General features: G+C 44.5%; 2 protein-coding genes across 2 annotated transcripts in view; both read left to right on the forward strand.

Annotated features, from left to right (window-relative positions):
* Positions 1–20,019, forward strand: part of LOC309383785 (vomeronasal type-2 receptor 26-like) — a 261,853-nt gene that overhangs the window by 161,840 nt on the left and 79,994 nt on the right. The gene's annotated exons all lie outside the window — the stretch shown is intronic.
* LOC309383752 (alpha-2-macroglobulin-like) overlaps positions 1–20,019 on the forward strand; it is a 90,992-nt gene that overhangs the window by 30,937 nt on the left and 40,036 nt on the right. The window contains exons 15-18 of the mRNA XM_081936592.1: positions 10,018–10,167; positions 11,008–11,169; positions 12,313–12,403; positions 17,091–17,250. Of these exons, the coding sequence (XP_081792718.1) occupies positions 10,018–10,167; positions 11,008–11,169; positions 12,313–12,403; positions 17,091–17,250 (563 nt within the window). The remainder of the gene's footprint in view (positions 1–10,017; positions 10,168–11,007; positions 11,170–12,312; positions 12,404–17,090; positions 17,251–20,019) is intronic.

The raw sequence follows: 20,019 nt of genomic DNA on the forward strand, positions 1-20,019 counted from the left end.
ATGTGTACATTGGACAAATCAAGCAGAAGGGAAGCCTGAAAGAAGACATTTGCAAATAAAATGCATATGAAGAAAAGGACCAGGGGAGACGTGATAGCAATCTTCTAATAATCTTCTAATATCTGCCACAGAGAGGGGTGGGGTGGGGTGTTGATCTATTTTCCAAGGCACCTGAAGGCCAGACAAGGAATAATGGACGCAAACTGATCAAGGAGAGATTTCTAGAGGCTTTCAAGCAGAGATGTGGACTGCCATTTGTCAGACCTACAAGATCCTTCCAAGTCTGTTTAATCTGTAATCTGAAATAGAATATACCAGGATAGTTAAACGGATAATTTTAAAGAAATTTGAAACTCAAAATTGAAAGCCAAACATAGCCACCTCTCATTAAAAAACCCTTCATGGCAATCCAGAATACCAATGTATGCATGTAGAAAATAAAATATTGATCTGCACATCTGTAGAATTGGACTTGTTGATCCTGAGCTATATTCAATCAGTCCTGATTCATCTGATGTTACAGTGCAGGATTAGGAAAGAAATCCAGTGCTTTCTACCCTATATAAATGTATAACTCACGGTTGTTGTTTTTTTTACTATTGCTCCTTAACCAGTCTCCATTTACATCCTTGCCTGCATCTATTGAGTTGGTTTGATTTGAATATAAGAAAAACAACAACAATGGAGCACTCCACCTATGGATTTTCGATCTCTGGATAGTTTTAAGAAAAGGCTGGACAGTCGCGTCTCAAAATGGCTGAACTTACAGGCTGCAGAAGGATGAGCTAGATCAGTGTGTCCCCAATCTTTATGGCTTGGTGGCCTGATGGAGCAGAGGGGGAGAGAGGAATTGGGCCACACAAGTGGCAGGCACGCAGCTCAACTTGCCTGAGCAGTGGGGCAGCATGTTCATGCATGCATGAATGATCCGTTGCCCATGCAAGTCAAGTTATGCTTACTTGCGCACACACTGGCCCACTGTTTATGCAGCCCAGTTGCAAATAGGCCACGGTCCGGTAATGGGGAGTTGGGGACCCCTGAGCTAAGTGAGGTAAGGCCACACTTGGAATACTGCATTCAGTTTTGGTCGCCATGATGTAAAAAAGATGTTGAAACTCTAAAAAAATGCAGAGAAGAACAGCAAAGATGTTTAAATGAAAGCTAAAACATATGAAGAATGGTTGCAGAAACTTGGTGTGTCTAGTTTAATGAAAAGAAGGACTAGGGGAGATATGATATTTTTGATAACTTTTTCCACTTTATGTTCCCTTGACTTTCTGGATACGGATGAATCATATTTCTTACATAATGACCAGTGGATTAATTTAGCAACTCGGTCATGTCTAGCTTTGTAATCAGTTTGTGCGATTTTGCTGCATTCACATATTAAATGTGAAACAGTTTCGGTTATTGCAAAGTCGGCAATTTGGATTGTCAGTGGATTTTTGTATCTTCGCTTTCATGGCATTAGTTTGTAGTGCTTGTTCTTGGGCAGCCAGTATTAAACCTTCCGTTTCTTTCTTGATAGTTCCCCATCTTAAGCCATGTCCATGACAAGTTGTCATCACATTTTCGTTCAATGCTTTTCAAGTGCTGTCCATGCAAAGCTTTGGTTTTTCATCTATTTAATCTGTCATCCAGCTGTTTTTCCTTATATTCTGCCTTTGTTTCTGTTGTTTTTATGCTATTCTCCGTTTTCACAGCCTGCAGCAATTTTTCTGTACTTTGGTTCACATAATCATTCAAACTTCATTTTTCTTCTTCTACAGTTTGATGGATTTGCAATAGCCCCTGCCCCCTATTTTTCTTGACAGGTACAACCTGTTGATGTCACTTCGTGGATGTAAAGTGTGGTACATATTCAAAAGTTTGTGTGTTTTCCTGTCCACTTTTTTCAGTTCAGCCAGAGTCCAGTTGATTATTCCAGCTGAGTAGCGTATCACTGGAACTGCCCATGTATTAATGGTTTTAATTATGTTTCCAGCATTCAGCTTTGATTTTAATATTTTGTGGACTCTCCTGATGTATTCCTTTTGCGTTGACTCTTTGACTTTTCCATTCAAGATGTTATCTGCTTCCAATATGCCTAGGTACTTGTAACCATCATCCTTTGCTAATGCTTTCACTATATTTCCATTTCCCAGTTCTATTCCTTTTGTTTTTTCCATTTTTCCTCACTGCATGGATAATATAGCATATTTTTCAAGTCCAAAGTTCACTTTGATGTCACTGCTGAACAGTTGAACTGTGTTGAGTATTGATTTAAGTTCAGTGGAGCTTTTTGCATACATTTAAGTCATCCATCTATAGTAGATTGTTCATCTTGCCATGTTGGCTTGAGATTTGGTATCCCAGTTTTGTGTTTCGTAGGATTATTGTCAGTTGAATTAATGCAATGTTGAACAGTAGTGGTGAAAGTGAATCCCCTTAAAAGATTCCTCGTCTGATGTTGACTTCACCAATGTTCTGCCCATTTGTTGTTAGAACTGTTTTCCATTTTTTCATATTTGCTTTCAAAAATGTACAGATATTTTTGCTGATTCCAAAGTTTTCCAGGCAGGTGTTAATCCAGCTGTGGGGTAATGAGTCAAATGCCTTCTTATAATCAATCCATGCCATATTTAAATTTGTTTTTCTTCGTTTTGCATTTTTTTAGTACCATTTTGTCTATGAGCAGCTGATCTTTTGTTCCTCTTGATTTTTCATGATTTCCTTTTTGTTCTACTGGATACAAACTGCTTTCTATCAGCACCTGATGGAGCCGGATAGGTTGCAGACGGAGCGTGGGCCATTACCTGTAGCCCTGACCCCCGCTCGGTCGGAGGACCTAGCGGCCGCCTGGAATAGGGCGGCAGCTGGGGCCTTGGACCGGGTTGCGCCTTTGCGACCTCTCCTGCGGCAGCGACCCACCCGGGCTCCTTGGTATACCGAGGAGCTGAGGGTGATGAAGCACCACAGGAGACGTCTAGAGAGCAGGTGGAGATCCTCACGCTCCGAATCTGATCGAACACAGGTAAGATCCTACTTGCGGACCTACCTTGTGGCATTAAGGGTGGCCAAACGTAGATATTGCGCCACCCTTATTGCGTCCGCGGATAACCGCCCTGCCGCCCTGTTTAGGGTGACCCGCTCCCTCTTGTCACAGAGGACACAGGGGGCACCCTTACAGGGCAGAGCAGAGGAATTTGGGGAATATCTGCAGGACAAAGTCGCTCAGATCCGGAGCGGATCAGTGGACCAGACGGGCCGCCAACAGCGAGTCTTGTGAGACCATCCTGGGAGGAGTTTGACTCTGTTGCCCCCGAGGATTTAGATAGGTTGCGTGGACGGCTGCGAGCCACCACATGTTTAATGGACCCGTGTCCCTCTTGGTTGGTACTGGCATCTTGGGAGGTGACCCGAGGCTGGCTTCTGGGCCTGGTGAATGCCTCATTGGGTGAGGGATCCTTACCAACCGCCTTGAAAGAGGTGGTGGTGAGGCCCTTGCTTAAGAGGCCTTCACTCGACCCAATGGGGCTAGCTAATTATCGTCCAGTCTCCAACCTTCCGTTTCTAGCGAAGGTTGTAGAGAATGTGGTGGCGCAGCAGTTTCCACGACACCTTGATGAATCCGAGTATCTAGACTCACGCCAGTCCAGCTTCCGACCCGGGCACAGCACAGAGACAGCCTTGGTCGCGTTGGTTGATGATCTCTGGAGGGCCAGAGATAGAGGTTGTTCCTCTATCCTGGTCCTATTAGACCTCTCGGCGGCTTTTGATACCATCGACCATGGTATCCTATTGCGCCGGTTGGAGGGGATAGGAGTCGGAGGTACCGTTTTGCGGTGGTTTGGCTCCTACCTCTCCGACCGGAGGCAATGTGTGTTGACAGGGGGACAGAGGTCGACCCCGAGGCCACTCACTTGTGGAGTGCCACAGGGGTCGGTCCTCTCGCCTCTCCTGTTCAACACATATGTGAAGCCGCTGGGTGAGATCATCCGTGGTTTTGGGGTTGAGTATCACCTCTACGCTGATGATACTCAGCTGTATATTTCAACTCCAAACCACCCCAACGAGGCTGTCGAAGTGATGTCCCGGTGTTTGGAGGCCGTCGGGGTCTGGATGGGGGACAACAGACTTAAACTCAACCCCTCCAAGACTGAGTGGCTGTGGCTACCGGCACCTCGGTTCAGCCAGCTGATCCCATCGCTGGCCATAGGGGGCGAACAATTGCCCCCTGTGGAACGGTCGCGCAATTTGGGCGTCCTCCTTGATGCCCGGCTGTCAATGGATGACCATGTGGCAGCCGTGGCAAGGGGGGCGTTCCACCAGGTTCGCCTGGTGCGCCAATTGCGCCCCCTACTGGACCGGGATGCCCTACGCACGGTCACTCATGCGCTGGTGACGTCCCGCCTGGATTACTGCAACGCTCTCTACATGGGGCTGCCCTTGGGACGCGCCCGGAGACTGCAGTTAGTTCAGAATGCAGCCGCGCGGGCTGTGATGGGGAGTACGAGGTACTCCCACGTAACACCTCTCCTGCGCGAGCTGCACTGGCTGCCTGTGGTTTTCCGGGTGCGTTTCAAGGTGCTGATTACCATCTTTAAAGCACTCCATGGCACAGGACCTAGTTACTTGCGGGATCGCATCCTCCCACATACATCCCTGCGGCCAATACGCTCACACAGGGAGGGACTTCTCCTGGTGCCGGCCACTAGGCAATGCCAGCGGGCGACACCGAGGAGTAGGGCCTTCTCTGTGATGGGCCCAACCCTCTGGAATGACCTCCCCCCCGACATTAGAACCACTTCTGACCTCCGCTCCTTCCGGCAAAAACTGAAGACCCACCTGTTCCGACTAGCAGGCCTGGCATAATTCAACTGTCCCTCCTGGCAAATGTATTATATCTGGTTATTTTAGGGTTTTTTAATTTACTGTATTTGTTTTTAGGGGTTTGAATTTATTTTATATCTGCTTTGTACAGTTCTTTTAACTACATTTTAACCTCCTCCATGTCAATTGTCAACTGTACATATTTAATTTAATTTTATTGTATCCTGTTATATTTTGTATGAACTGTACACCGCCCCGAGTCCCTTGCGGGAGAGGGGGTGGTCTAGAAGCATTAAATAATATTATTATTATTATTATTATTATTATTATTATTATTATTATTATTATTATTGCATCAACAGAAGTGTATCACAGCGGCCAGTTGTTTCGCCGGATTTGGCATTGATTACTAGTCGGGCCCTACCCAGGGGCCTAGGATGTCGTAACATATTTTCGTAATATGTGTGCGGATCCAAGCAGTGCGGCCTTTTGCATTTGACTCATGGTGATTTTGTCAAGTTTTAACTGTTTTAAATGTAATTCCAGTGCTTTTGGAATAGCACCCAGTGTGCCGATTACCACTGGAATTACCACTGCTGGTTTGTGCCATAATCGTTGGATTTCGATTTTTAAGTCCTGGTATTTCGCGATTTTTTCATATTCCTTCTCGTCGACCCTGCTATCACCTGGTATTGCGATGTCTATGATTGTAACCTTCTTTTTCTCAACCAGTGTGATGTCTGGTGTATTATGCGCCAGTATTTTATCCGTTTGTATGCGAAAATCCCACAAGATCTTGACCATCTGACCCTCAATGACTTTTTCAGGCTTATGTTCCCACCAGTTTGTTGCTGTTTTAATATTACAATTTTTGCACAAATTCCAGTGGATCATTTGTGCCACTGAATTGTGCCGCATTTTATAGTCAGTCTGCGCGATTTTTTTACAGCAGCTGAGTATGTGGTCAACAGTTTCATCAGCCTCTTTGCAAAGTCTACATTTGGCATCATCAGAGGATTTTTCGATTTTGGTCTTAATGGCATTTGTGCGGATAGCTTGTTCTTGCGCAGCCAGGATTAGTGACTCTGTTTCTTTCTTTAATGTACCTGCTGTTAACCATAACCAAGTTTTTTCACTGTCCACTTTATCTTTTATTTTCTCCAGAAATTGGCCATGCAATGCTTTGTTCTGCCAACTCTCCATTCTTAATTTTATCACATCTTTTTTGTATTCTTGTTTCGTCTGTTGGGCCTTCAATAGATTTTTGTTCTTTACTTCGATTAATAGATGTTCTTGACTTTCTTTTAAATAATCAGCCAGTGCATGTTTTTCTTCTTCAACTATTTGCTTCACTTGTAATAATCCTCTGCCACCTGATTTCCGGGGTAGGTATAGTCTATCAATATCACCACGTGGATGTAAACTGTAGTGCATTGTCATTAGTTTCCTGGTTTTTCGGTGTAAAATGTCCAAATCAGCTTGTGTCCAGTTGACTATACCAGCTGTGTATCTTATAACTGGTATTGCCCAGGTGTTTATGGCCTTGATTGTATTTCCACCATTCAATTTAGATTTCAAAATTTTCCTAACTCTGTTGGTGTACTCTCCCCTGACAATAGTTTTTACTTCTCCATGCTTGATGTTATCCAACTGCAGAATGCCTAAGTATTTGTAGGCTTCATTTTCATTGCATTTAATTAGTTGGCCATTGGGCATTTCAATTCCCTCACACGCAGTGATTTTGCCCCTTTTTATGGATACAGTGGCACATTTTTCCATGCCAAACTTCATTGAAATATCGGTGCTGAATACTCGGACTGTGTTTGTCAATGATTGGATTTCTATTTCTGACTTTCCATAGAGTTTCAAATCATCCATATATAATAAATGCGAAATTTTTTCGGCTTCTTTGGCTGTTTGGTAGCCTAATTTCATTTTTTTTAAGATTACTGATAGTGGGATCATCGCGATGATGAAGAGAAGAGGTGAAAGTGAATCACCCTGGAAAATTCCTCGCTTGATATTAACCATTCCGTAGTTCTCATTCCCTACTGCCAACTCGGTTCTCCATTGTTTCATCACCTTTTCAGTAAAGGATGTAATATTTTTGCTAATGCCAGTTGTTTCTAAGCATTTTATGATCCAACTATGTGGCAATGAGTCAAATGCCTTTTTGTAATCAATCCAGACCATATTCAAGTTCGTTTTTCTGTTCTTACAATTTTCTAATATCATTTTATCAATTAGGAGCTGATCTTTTGTGCCCCTGCTCCTTCTTTTGTTGCCTTTCTGCTCTACTGGCAAGATGTTGTTTGTTTCCAAATAATCCATAATGTTATCTGCAATAATGCCTGTGAGTAATTTGAAGGTTGTTGGCAAGCATGTTATTGGTCTGTAGTTTTCAGGTATTGTTCCTTTAGTTGCATCTTTCTGAATCAAGTATGTTTTTCCAGTTGTCAACCATTCATCAATTTGGCCATTTTGTAAAATCTCATTCAGTTGCCTGGCCAATATTGCATGTAAACTGGTCAGATATTTGAGCCAGAAACCATGTAATTGGTCCTTTCCAGGTGATGTCCAATTCTTTACTTTTTTTACTCGATTTTTGACCATCTCAGTTGTTATTTCTAATACTTGCATTTGTTTGTTGCCAATGCTTTTCTCAAAGTCATGTATCCATTTTGCTTCCTTATTGTAGTCCTTTGCATTTTCCCACAATTCTTTCCAGAATTCAACTGTGGCCTGCTTTTCTGGTTTTTGACTTTTGGTGTCATCATTCACATTAAGACTTTGATAAAAACGCCGTTGGTCTGATCGAAATTGCTGATTTTGTTTGTATTGGATGATTCGTGCCTCATATCTTTCAGTTTTCCTAGCTGTTGCTGTTATCTGCTGTTTTACAATCTCTACAGCTTCATTGATGTTTCTTGTATCCAATCTATACCTTCTGATTAGCTGATCTATAATTTTGTTGTTTCTAAGTCGTTGCTCACACATGTTCTTCAAATTGCTAGCATCTGCCCTTAATTTTTTTGACTTTTTGTTCCAATCGGATTTTCCACTTTGGCTTTGATGCTTTTTCTGTTGTGTAACTAGGTGCTTTGATTTTAATGCCTAGTTCATTAGTGACTATTGCGGCTACACTGTACATTAACTGGTTCGTTTCCAAGGTGGATCCCGATTCAATTGTTGAAAGCACTGCATTAACCATTTTCATGATAGGGGCCAAAATTTTCTTAGGCACAGTTTTTAATGATGGTAAACGTTGCCGTTCCTTATTAAGCAGAAAATGCTCCATGATCTTGTCCTTCAATTCTTTTTGTTTCTGAGTTAGTTCATCAGTTGGTTCAGTGATAACTGGTTCTGGTGATAGTGTTGTTATTTCCTCCCCGACAGCTTCTTCTGGGAGTTCTACTACAATGCCTTTAGGTGTGTCTTGAGTATCAGTTATTTCTGCTTGTGATGTTGTTTTCTTAGTTTTGCAATTTGCTTGAATTTCCTCAAGTTCAACTTCACTAAACACTTTATTCCGTGTAATAAATCGCCTTTGATCTGCAAGTCGTTGTTCACTAACATTTGAATCTGGATGTTGTTGTTTCCATAATTCATACATTCGCTTTAAACAACCTCTTTTCCCAGGCTCTGAGTTGTAATAACAGGCCATTATGGCACGGTTTTCATCTGCACTATATTTTTGTCGTTTTGTTGGCTGGTCCACTTGTAGCCCACTTGTCGACGGATGTCCAGGGACCTCAACATCCGCTGCGGCCCTTGTTAACCCGCGCGACGACCGATGCGGTATAGAATTTTTATTTGTTTCTTTCACCATGTTATATGGGTTGGCGGGTTTTTTTTTATGGGGCCAGGTTGCCAACCTGACCCCAACCCTCCTCCTTTCTCATCCGGGCTTGGGACTGGCAACGGCGGAGTTGTTGTTGTTGTTGTTGTTGTTATTATTATTATTATTATTATTATTATTATTATTATTATTATTATTGTCAGTGCATAACATATGTGCAATGAGATTAGTTAAGCTCCCTCAGTGCTCCCCCCCCCAACACAATACAACTCACAGTGAAGACAAAAAGAAAAAGAAAAAAAATATCCCTAACCCAGTAAATCATATTAACAAACACCCAGTCCCATTACACCAGTGTGAACATGTTACACGTTGAGCCGGCCCTGCAAGTCCATCGTACTCCATAGTTATGATGTTATTTCTCATTCAGGAGTCTGGCAGCCCATGGATAGAAACTCTTCTTCAGCCTCTTTGTGCAGCTGGCTATGCTTCCATTCCTCCTTCCCGATGGTGGGAGGGTGAAGAAGTGCTGAGCAGGGTGTGAGTTGTCCCTGAGGATTTTCCTCTCTCTTCTAAGGCAGCAATCTCACCTAGGGGCATCAGGGGGCAGCCCACAATGTTTTGTTCTGTGCTCACCACCCTCTGTAATGTTTTTCTATCCGTGGTTTATTTGTTATTTATTTATTTCTTCGCACTTCTAGACCGCCCCCTCTCCCAAAAGGGACTCGGGGCGGTGTACAGTCCACACAGCAAATAAATCATCCACAGTAAAATTCATTAAATAAATAAACAGATGAATAAGTGAATAAATATAAATATGGAGGAGGTTAAAGAATTAAAAGAACTGTACAGCAAGAATATAAATATGGCTTTAAAACCCCTAAAATCAATTAAATTTAAAACAATACCCTTAAAATACCAGTTAAAAGTATATTTCCAGGAGGTAACAGTTGTAACAGTTAAAATTATGCCAGGCCAGCTAATCGGAACAGGTGAGTCTTCAATTTTTGTCGGAAGGAGCGGAAGTCCGTGGTGGTTCTAATATCGGGGGGGAGGTCATTCCAGAGGGTTGGGCCCATCACAGAGAAGGCCCTACTCCTTGGCGCCGCCCACTGGCATTGCCTAGTGGACAGCACCTGGAGAAGCCCCTCCCTGTGAGAGCGGATTGGCCGCAGGGATGTATGTGGGAGGATGCGATCCCGCGAGTTATCAGACCGGCATGCCATACCATGATGCAATAAGTGAGGACGCTTTTTATTGTCAACCAGTAAAAGGAGGTCATTCCTCCTAAGGAAATGGAGTCTCTGTTGGGCCTTCTTGGCTACCTGGATTGTCTTGTTTTTCCATTTCTTATTCCATTTAGCAGAAGAAAAAGCCCTTTTCAAAGATCTGCTTTATGTTTGCAGGCCAGACTGTGGTTCTCTGATCAACAAGGCCTGCCAGGCCAGAAAACCCAACTCCATCTTGCTGCTTCCCCTGGCTCCCTCTGTGCTTTCCATGCGGTTGACCAGAGTATCTTTCTGTTGAAACCTCAAACCGAGCTTTCCCATGAAAAGGTGAGTCACACGGAGAACCTATGAAGTCAGATGACACCAAGCTGGCAGGAATAGCCAACACTCCAGAAGACAGGCTTAAGATACAGAAACATCTGGACAAACTTGAACATTGGGCACTATCTAATCAAATGAAATTCAATGGTGAAAAGAGTAAGGTTCTACATTTAGGCAACAAAAACGAAATGCACAGGTACAGTATAGGTGGTACCTTGCTCAGTAGTACTAACTGTGAAAGGGATCTTGGAGTCCTAATGGACAACCATTTAAATATGAGCCAGCTGTGTGCAGCAGCTGCCAAAAAAGCCAACACAGTTCTAGGCTGCATAAATAGAGGGATAGAATCAAGATCACGTGTAGTGTTAATACCACTTTATAATGCCTTGGTAAGGCCACACTTGGAATACTGCATTCAGTTTTGGTCGCCACGATGTGGAAAATATGTGGAGACTCTAGAAAGAGTGCAGAGAAGAGCAACAAAGATGATTAGGGGACTGGATGCTAAAACATGAAGAACGGTTGCAGGAACTGGGTAGGTCTAGTTTAATAGAAAGAAGGACCAGGGGAGACATGATAGCAGTGTTCCAATACCTCAGGGGTTGCCACAAAGAAGAGGCAGTCAAGCTACTCTCCAAAGCACCTGAGGGTAGAACAAGAAGCAATGGGTGGAAACTAATCAAGGAGAGAAGCAACTTAGAACTAAGGAACTGGGTAAGTCTAGCATGTCTGCAACCATTCTTCATAGATTTTAGCCTCCAGTCCCATAATCACCTTTGTTGCTCTTCTCTGGGGATCCCGCATGAGATGGGCAGATTTACCGAATTGCAATGTCTCTCTTTTCAGATCTATGCATTGCTACCAGACTCTTCTTCACGTGACCTATACTTTGATGATGAATGGAACCAAAAGCCATGCATCAAAATGGAAAATATTGAAGTGGATGGTATCCGTTATCACGCTATCCCTTTTTCTTATGAGGAAGCCGATGTTTCCAAAATTCTTAAGGTGAGCTTCTCTGCTGCTTCTGGAAGGTGAAATTTCCGGTTTATTCTATAATAATGTGTCACTCCCTCTTCAAGCTCATTTTAGTCTTGAAGTTTCTTGAGATTTAGACAGAAACCCTTAGCTCAGTTTCCTGGTTTGAATAGAGGCAGGGTAGCAATCGATAGCTTGCTCCTGGGGAGGAAAGCTATGGCAAATCTAGACAGCATACTAAAAAAGCAGCGACATCACCTTGCTAACAAAGATGCCTATAATCAAGGTTATGGTTTTCCCAGTTGCAACGTATGGCTGTGAAAGTTGGACCATAAGAAAGGCTGAGTGCCAAAGAATGGAGGCCTTTAAACTCTGGTGCTGGAGACGATCCGTGTGAGTCTCTTGGACTGCAAGGCGATCAAACCGGTCAGTCCTAGAGGAGAGCAAGGCTTACTGCCAGATCCTGTAGATGAAACTCAAATACTTTGGCCACCAAATGAGAAGGAAGGACTCTCTGGAGAAGAGCCTAAAATGCTGGGAAAGATTGAGGGCAAAGGAAGAAGGGGACAACAGAGAATGAGGTGGCTGGATGGAGTCACCGAAGCAGTTGGCGTGAGCTTAAATGGACTCCAGAGGATGGTAGAGGACAGGAAGGCCTGGAGGAACATTGTCCATGGGGTCGCGATCATTCAGACACGACTTCGCAACTAACAACAACAACAAAGCAATTGATAAGAACTAAATTGCTTAGCTGATCTCAAAAAATGAAGTAAGTTTGGATTGGCTTAATAGAAGGCCAGAAAACTTCTGGAGGTTCAGGATTATATTTTAGGCTGAAAAATCTACCTCGATACAGGTGAGGATCAACTCCTCCCATACTATTTCCAAAATCACTTGATGGATGCCTCCCCTCCCAAAAAACTCCAAGAACTGAATTTGATTTGAGTCATTACCTTAGATTGATTAGATAACAGCACCAGGAAATCCCAGGGTTGTAGACTAGTTGATTTACAGAAGTAAATAATTTCCAGGCAATTGCTGGAAAAGTCACAAGACTTGAGTTCAGCTGCAAGAAAATTGGAATTTTACCGCTAGCATTCACCTTGGACTTTAAAAAAAGAAAGTTCATGCTTTCTGAAATGTTTCACTCTGACTTCTTCATTCCTTTGACAGGGCTTGGGTTTAAAAGTTTTTACTAGCGCTAAAATACGAAAGCCAAACATATGCCATCCCCATTATACAATTGTTTACGCATTGGACCGCAGTAAGTATTTGATCCACGGAGGGCTGAATGTGTAGGATAGGCGCTCTGGAAATATAACATAAAATGCTCTCATGGCTTCGTTCTAAAGCAGTGGTGGCTAACCTTTTTGGCACATTAGCGTGCACGGCAGAGCACCGAAAACCAGAAGACAGCAGCTGGCCAGTGCGCATGCGCATGGCAGCCAGCTTCACTTCCGGGTTCCATTATGCACATGTGTGCCAGCCAGCTGGTCTTCGTGCATGTGTGCAATGAAACCTGGAAGAGAGTGGCTGGCTACAGGCACACAGCCGCTAGCTGCATTTCTGAGTTCCATCTCACGCATGTGCGAAGGCCAGCTGGCTGACGTGCCTGGGCGTGACAGAACCCAGAAGTGCAACTGGCGATGGCGCGGATGCCCACAGAGAGAGTTCTGTGTGCCACCTCTGGTAGCGGAAATTTTGAGTAGTTCGGAGAACCATTAAATACCATTTCTGACCAACTATTCTCTGCCTCTCGAGTCCCAGCTAATTGGGAGGGAATTGGGGATTTTGCCGTAATCTTCCCCTGGAGTGGGGAGGGAATGGGGTTTGCTAGTAGGGCCGGATTAAGCCCTCCGGAGCCTTCAGGGACCTTCCGGAGTCTTCTCTGAAGGCTCTAGAGGACTAAAAATAGCCCTACGAGCAAAGTGGAAGTGACTTCCGGTTTGCTCGTAGGGTCGTTTTTAGTCCTCCGGAGGCTTCAGGAAAGTTCCTGAAGCCTCCGGAAAACCTCCGGGGGGTGGGGGTGGAGGGGACTTTTTTTCGCCCTCCTCAGGCTCCTCTAAAGCCTCTGGAGCCTGGGGAGGGCGGAAAATGGCTTTAATTTTATTTTATTTATTTTATTTACTAAGCGCTTATAGACCGCCCCCTCTCCCGAAAGGGACTCGGGGCGGTGTACAGTCCATATCAGAAATACATCATAAATGGCTATAAAATTAAATAATTAAAATTATTAAGTAGATAAATAGATAAGAGGAGGATAAAAAGGTTTAAAGAACTGTACTGCTAAGTAAATAATTTAAAACCCCAACAAATATCCTATAAATTAAATTTAAAAAACAATCCCCTTAAAAAACCAGTAAGAAATATGTTTGCCAGGAGGTAGACATTATAATTATGCCAGGCCAGCAAATCGGAACAGGTGTGTCTTCAATTTTTGTCGGAAGGAGCGGAAGTCGGTGGTGGTTCTAATGTCGGGGGGGAGGTCATTCCAGAGGGTTGGGCCCATCACAGAGAAGGCCCTACTCCTTGGTGTCGCCCGTTGGCATTGCCTAGTGGACGGCACCAGGAGAAGCCCCTCCCTGTGAGAGCGAATTGGCCGCAGGGATGTGTGTGGAAGGATGCGATCCCGCAGGTAGCTAGGTCCTGTGCCATGGAGCGCTTTAAAGATGGTGGTCAAAACCTTGAAACGCACCCGAAAAACCACAGGCAGCCAGTGCAGCTCGCGCAGGAGCGGTGTTACATGGGAGTACCTAGTACTCCCCATGACTGCCCGCGCGGCTGCGTTCTGGACTAGCTGCAGTCTTTGGGCGCGTCCCAAGGGAAGCCCCATGTAGAGAGCATTGCAGTAGTCCAGGCGAGACGTCACCAGTGCATGAGTGACCATGCGTAGGGCGTCCCGGTCCAGAAGGGGGCGCAATTGGCGCACCAGGCGAACCTGGTGGAACGCCCCCCTTGCCACGGCTGCCACATGGTCGTCCAGGCATCTAGGAGGACTCCCAAATTGCGTGCCCGTTCCACAGGGGGCAATTGTTCGCCCCCTATGGCCAGCGATGGAGTCAGCTGGCTGAACCGAGGTGCCGGTAGCCACAGCCACTCAGTCTTGGAGGGGCTTCTTTTAAAAAAGACTGAACTCATCAGCTGACAGCGCAACGCCTGGCGTGCCCTGACAAATGGCTCCACGTGCCACCTGTGGCACGTGTGCCATAGGTTCACCATCCTGGGTATAGGGTCTACTGTTTGAGCAGGGGCCTGGACTAGAGGTCCCTTCCAGATTCGATTCTATTCAATTCGATTCCCTTCCCTTCCCTCCCACTCCACTCCAGTCCACTCCACTCCAGAAAAAAGGGTTAGAGTAACTCTAATAGCAATGATAAACACAGGTAGTCTTTGATTTACGATCAGTAAAGGTAAAGGTTTCCCTCACACATATATGCTAGTCGTTCTCAACTCTAGGAGGCAATGCTCACCTCTGTTCCAAAGCCATTCATCGCTGTCCGAAGACATCTCCATGGTCATGTGGCTGGGAAGTAACACGGTTACTTCCCATGAAGTAGGAAAAGGGAAGGACACAGGCCAAGCACTTCAGTGTAGGAAACAGTTTATTATGCATAGGTTCAAACGTCACAAAATAGGACAATGTGTTTGAATCCCGAAGGGTTGAGAAAAGCAGGGTTATATACCCCAAATTACGTGTACATTAACGGGGTTTTACATTTGACATATATGGTCCTAAGAGGAACTGGAAAATGCTTCATACAGATATTTGGTTACAGTTAATGACAGAAAATAGAGTTACACGCATCTCAAGAATTGTGCAGACCTTATCACATTCTAACTATTGCATTTGGGGTGGAAAGCAGAAGTGAACAACAGGATACATCCGTCTGGGTCAGCCTGCTATAGATAAAAATACCATATGTCATCTCAGCATACCCCTTCTCGGCAGAAGGAGGAACTATTGCCTTGACCAGGATTTTACGGGCCTTTAGTATTGCAGCTTGGCTTTTATGCCTGAACCAAAGTTATAGCCCATCTCACTCACAAAGTTGGTTCCTATTTTTCTACTTGCATTTTTTACATGCTTTCAAACTGCTAGGTTGGCAGGAGCTGGGACAAGTAACGGGAGCTCACTCCGTTACGCGGCACTGGGGATTTGAACCGCCGAACTGCCAATCTTTCCGATCAGCAAGCTCAGCAAGCTGAGCCACCGCGGCCCACTTTACAATCAAGAATTGAGCCCAAATGTTTTCCATTTCTAAGTGAGACAGTTGTTAAGTGAGTTTTGCCCCACTATAGGACCTTTCTTGCTGCAGTTATTAAGTAAATCTCTACAGTTGTTAAGTTAGTAAAACAGTTGTAAATTCAGCCTGGCTTCCCGATTGACTTTGCTTGTCAAAAGGTCACAAAAAGTGATCATATGACCCTGGGACACTGCAACCGTCATAAATATGGCCCAGTTGACAAGCGTCTGAATTTTGATCATGCCACCCTGAGGCTGCTTCAACAATTGTTAAGTCTGAAAAACAGTGATTCTACCTATTACCAAATTTCCCTAGAAAAATAGCCTATTTAATCTCTCTTGACTCTGACTTTTCTCAAGTGTTGTATTGGCAAGATTTGGTGCCAAATTCTCCAATCGCAATCACTGGACCATCTTTCAAATTTATAGCCTCATATGTGAGTTCTCCCTTTGGGCAGCTGTTTGTTGACTCGTTCAATATTCAGAGAGTTGATGGTCCTGTTCCTTGCAGTTATCCAAATAACTGTGATTTATTTCTTGACTTTTTGCTACGACCCAAGAGACCTTTCTGCAAACTTTCCGCAATTTGACACAAGCATGTCAGAACGTGTTATGAGGTCAATATCAGATTCTAAAGCAAAGTTCAGTGGAGTCTTATGAACTGCTGGGTGTATAAATGGTTCTGCAGGCAGAAAGAAAATCTGGGGGGAGGGGGAAGATTAAGGACAAGCAGAGGCTGTGTATATTTTTCTAGAGAACTTTGTCCTGGAAGTGATTTTGGTTCCTTCCAACTCTTCATCTCATTCTTTGTAATCACAGAGAAGGTGCCACAGAGATAGCAAAGGTATCACACAGAAGGATCAGTCAGGAAAAGAAGTCATGTTGCTGATTCTTCTACTTGTGCTGCTTTTGTGGCCACGGGGAGTCTGTGGGATGCTCAAAGCCAAATGCCTCCTAACTCTGAGGCAGAGTGAAATAGACCCAAGCAATCATTACAAACCAGGAGATTATTTCATTAGTGGCATAATCTCTGAAAAAGTTTTTTTCAGTGCCATTGTAACTTTGAGCAGTCACTAAACGAAAGGTTGCCGGTCGAAAGATGTACAATGTAATTGTTGTGACTTTTTCACCACTATCAACTCATCAATATCAACTCCAGTTCTGAACAGAATTACGCTTTAACTCTTAAGAGACTGAGAATCTCCATAGGCAGCTGATTGTTGTTCTTTGGAAGCAAGGCTCTTAAAATTATACAAAGGTATCCTAAATGGCAGGGTCAGAAAGGTCGGAGGTTTGGCAGTTCGAATCCCTAGTGCCGTTTAATGGAATGAGCTCTCATTACTTGTCCCAGCTTCTGCCAAACTAGAAGTTCGAAAGCATGTGAAAATACAAGTAGGAAAATTTGGTGGGAAGTTAACAGCGTTCTGTGCACCTTCGGCATTTAGTTATGCCGGCCACATGACCACGGAGACATCTTCGGACAGCACTGACTCTTCAGCTTTGAAACGGAGATCAGCACCGTCCCCTAGAGTCGGGAATGACTAGCACATATGTCCAAGGGGAACCTTTACCTTTAGTGGTGGAGAACGTTATACAGTAAATATTTCTACAGGTAGTCCTCGAGTTACAACTACAATTGAGCCTAAAACTTCTGTTACAGTTGTTAAGGTGGAATACATGTAAATTCTCTCATATTCTTTTCTTCTAGATGCTTACTTTAGAACACCCGCAGCACTCATTGATGAATCGATGGGTCATTTCGGTCCTGGCGTTCTAGTTGGTCTTTCAGGTAGTGGAGAAGTGGCGCCTGTTGAGACTGTCAGAATGCTCTTCCCTGAAACGTGGTTGTGGGATTTGGTGATAATAGAGTAAGTGGTGGCGTCAGGCTGCAAAAAACCCCAGGCCATTCATTGATGAAAGCTTCACAGAAAATATTCCCGTATCTGCTGCTGCCCACATGCTTAAGCTACGGCACCCCAACCTGCAGGCTCGTTGCCGCATCGTGGTGGTGTCTTATAAGTCGCACCCTTTTCTTAGGTGTGTTGTGACAACCTGGGAGATGTCATCCAGAAGCCCTTAAAGACAGGCTCAACTACAGATCCTTATGTTGAACTCAGGGAGGTGGAAAATATTAGAAAGAAACTCAAGCAGGTTGCCTTGGCTGTAGCACATTGAATACAGGTAGTCCTCAGCTTGCAACAGTTCATTTAGTGACAGTTCAGAGTTACAACGGCACTGAAAAATGGACTTATGACTATTTTCCACACTTACGACCGTTGCAGCATTCCCCTGGTCATGTGCTCCAAATCCAGAGGCTTGGCAACTGACTCATATTTATGACCATTTGCACTGTCCCGGGGTCATGCGATCCCCATCTGCGATCTTCTCACAGGCAAAGTCAATGGGGAAGACAGACTCACTTAACAAGTGTGCTACTAACTTGACAACCTGCAGTGCAGGGATGGGTTCCGGCAGGCACTACCGCCAGTTCCCTTCAAGTCAGCTATAACTTCATGCTGCGCGCGGATGTGCAGTGCAAAAATTGTTCTGTGCATGTACATAAAAACAAGATGACACCAATGTAGGCACCGCCTGGAGAACCGGTTCAGGGGCGTGGCAGGCGTGGGTCACTGCCGGTTCCAGCGCCCCATACCGCCAAACCCCTACCGGTTCGACTGAAGTGGGTGGAACCAGTAGGAACCCACCACTGCTGCAGTGAGTCACTTAACAGGGGTAGCAAGAAAGGTCGTAAACAGGGGCAAAACTCACTTAACAAATGTTTCACTTATGCTCAGAAATTTTGGGCTCAGTAGCTGTTGTAAGTTTGGAATCACCTATAACGGTGATGGCGAACCTATGGCACGTGTGCCACCTGTGGCACACGGAGCCATTTGTCAGGGCAGCTGAGTTCACCCTTTTTAAAAGCCATTTTTCTCCCTCCCCAGGCTCCAGAGGCTTTATAGGAACCTGGGGAGGGCGAAAAGAGCCTCCCCCGCCCCCCCGGGGGCCCTCCGGAGGCTTCATGAGCTTCCCTGAAGCCTCCGGAGTGCAAAAAACCAGCCCTACGGGCAAACCGGAAGTTCGGGAACGGACTTCTGGTTTGCTCGGAGGGTCGTTTTGACTGCTTTGGAGGCTTCAGGGAAGCCTCCTGAAGGTGCCTGAAGCCTCCTGAGGGCTTCCGGGGGGGGGGGAGGCTGTATTCACCCTCCCCATGCTCCTATAAAGCCTCTGGAGCCTGGGGAGGGCGAAAAAAGCATGCAAAAATGGGGGGGAGTCACGCCTGTAGTGCTCGCATGTTTATTTATTTATTTATATTTGGTGCTTCTAGACCGCCCCCTCTCCCAAAAGGGACTCAGGGCGGTGTACAGCCCATAGAGAATATCACAAAATACAATAAAAAAGTTAAGTATGTACAGTTTGGAGGAGGTTAAAATGCAATTAAAAGAACTGTACAAAGCTAATATAAATATAAGTTTTAAATCCCTAAAACAGACACAACAAATTAAAAAACCCCTAAGATAACCAGATAATAATACATTTGCACTGGGAGGTCACGCATCGCATTATGGATGCGGCATGCCTGCACACGACCCCCCTGCGCTCCCCCCACTTATGGCACACGAGCCAAAAAAGGTTTGCCATTGGTGCCCTATAATTTAATTTGGTTTCAATTGAAATAGGCTATGATAACAGAATCTTGCAAGTCTCCTGTTTTCCCTTCCTTATCTTTTTATATTCCAGGGGAGTCAAGGGGAAGATAGTCTAATACTTTTCTAGCTACTTCATGGCTTCTGGGCGACTTCTTCCAAGGTCACCTTTATGGTGCTGTAAAGACTTTAAGGATGCTCTGGTCATTGTGGGAAGAGCAGTGCCACTAACAAGGGCCACAATGACCCTGAGATTGAAATCCAGGAAAACTTTTATCCTATGATTGGATGGATTGATTAGATTGCTTCTAAAACTGAAAAGATAAATTACAGAAGGATGGCTGGATAATATCTCCTGATGAGAAAAACTTAGTGACAACTGGTGTCATCTAACTTCAGACAACCTTTCTGGTTGATTTACTGTGCATTGAGGGATTACTCTCACTGTATCTTGTCCAGCCAGATTTCCTTTTTCCTTTTTCTTTGTTGTGTTAACTATAAAAGGAATGTAAGATAGGTCTCGAGGTTCTCCCTTTTCATAGGGAGATCCTGCTTTCTCAGGGTTACCCTAATTAATTGCTTTTAAATGATCAGCAGCTGCCAAAAAAGCCAACACAGTCCTAGGCTGCATCAACAGAGGGATAGAATCAAGATCACGTGAAGTGTTAATACCACTTTATAAGGCCTTGGTAAGGCCACACTTGGAATACTGCATTCAGTTCTGGTCGCCACGATGTAAAAAAGATGTGGAGACTCTAGAAAGAGTGCAGAGAAGAGCAACAAAGATGATTAGGGGACTGGAGACTAAAACATATGAAGAACGGTTGCAGGAACTGGGTATGTCTAGTTTAATAGAAAGAAGGACTAGGTGAGACATGATAGCAGTGTTCCAATATCTCAGGGGTTGCCACAAAGAAGAGGGAGTCAAACTATTCTCCAAGGCACCTGAGGGTAGAACAAGAAGCAATGGGTGGAAACTAATCTAGGAGA

The sequence above is a fragment of the Natrix helvetica genome (assembly GCF_964273705.1).
Source record: "Natrix helvetica genome assembly, chromosome: 1".
NCBI classification, from domain to species: domain Eukaryota; kingdom Metazoa; phylum Chordata; class Lepidosauria; order Squamata; family Natricidae; genus Natrix; species Natrix helvetica.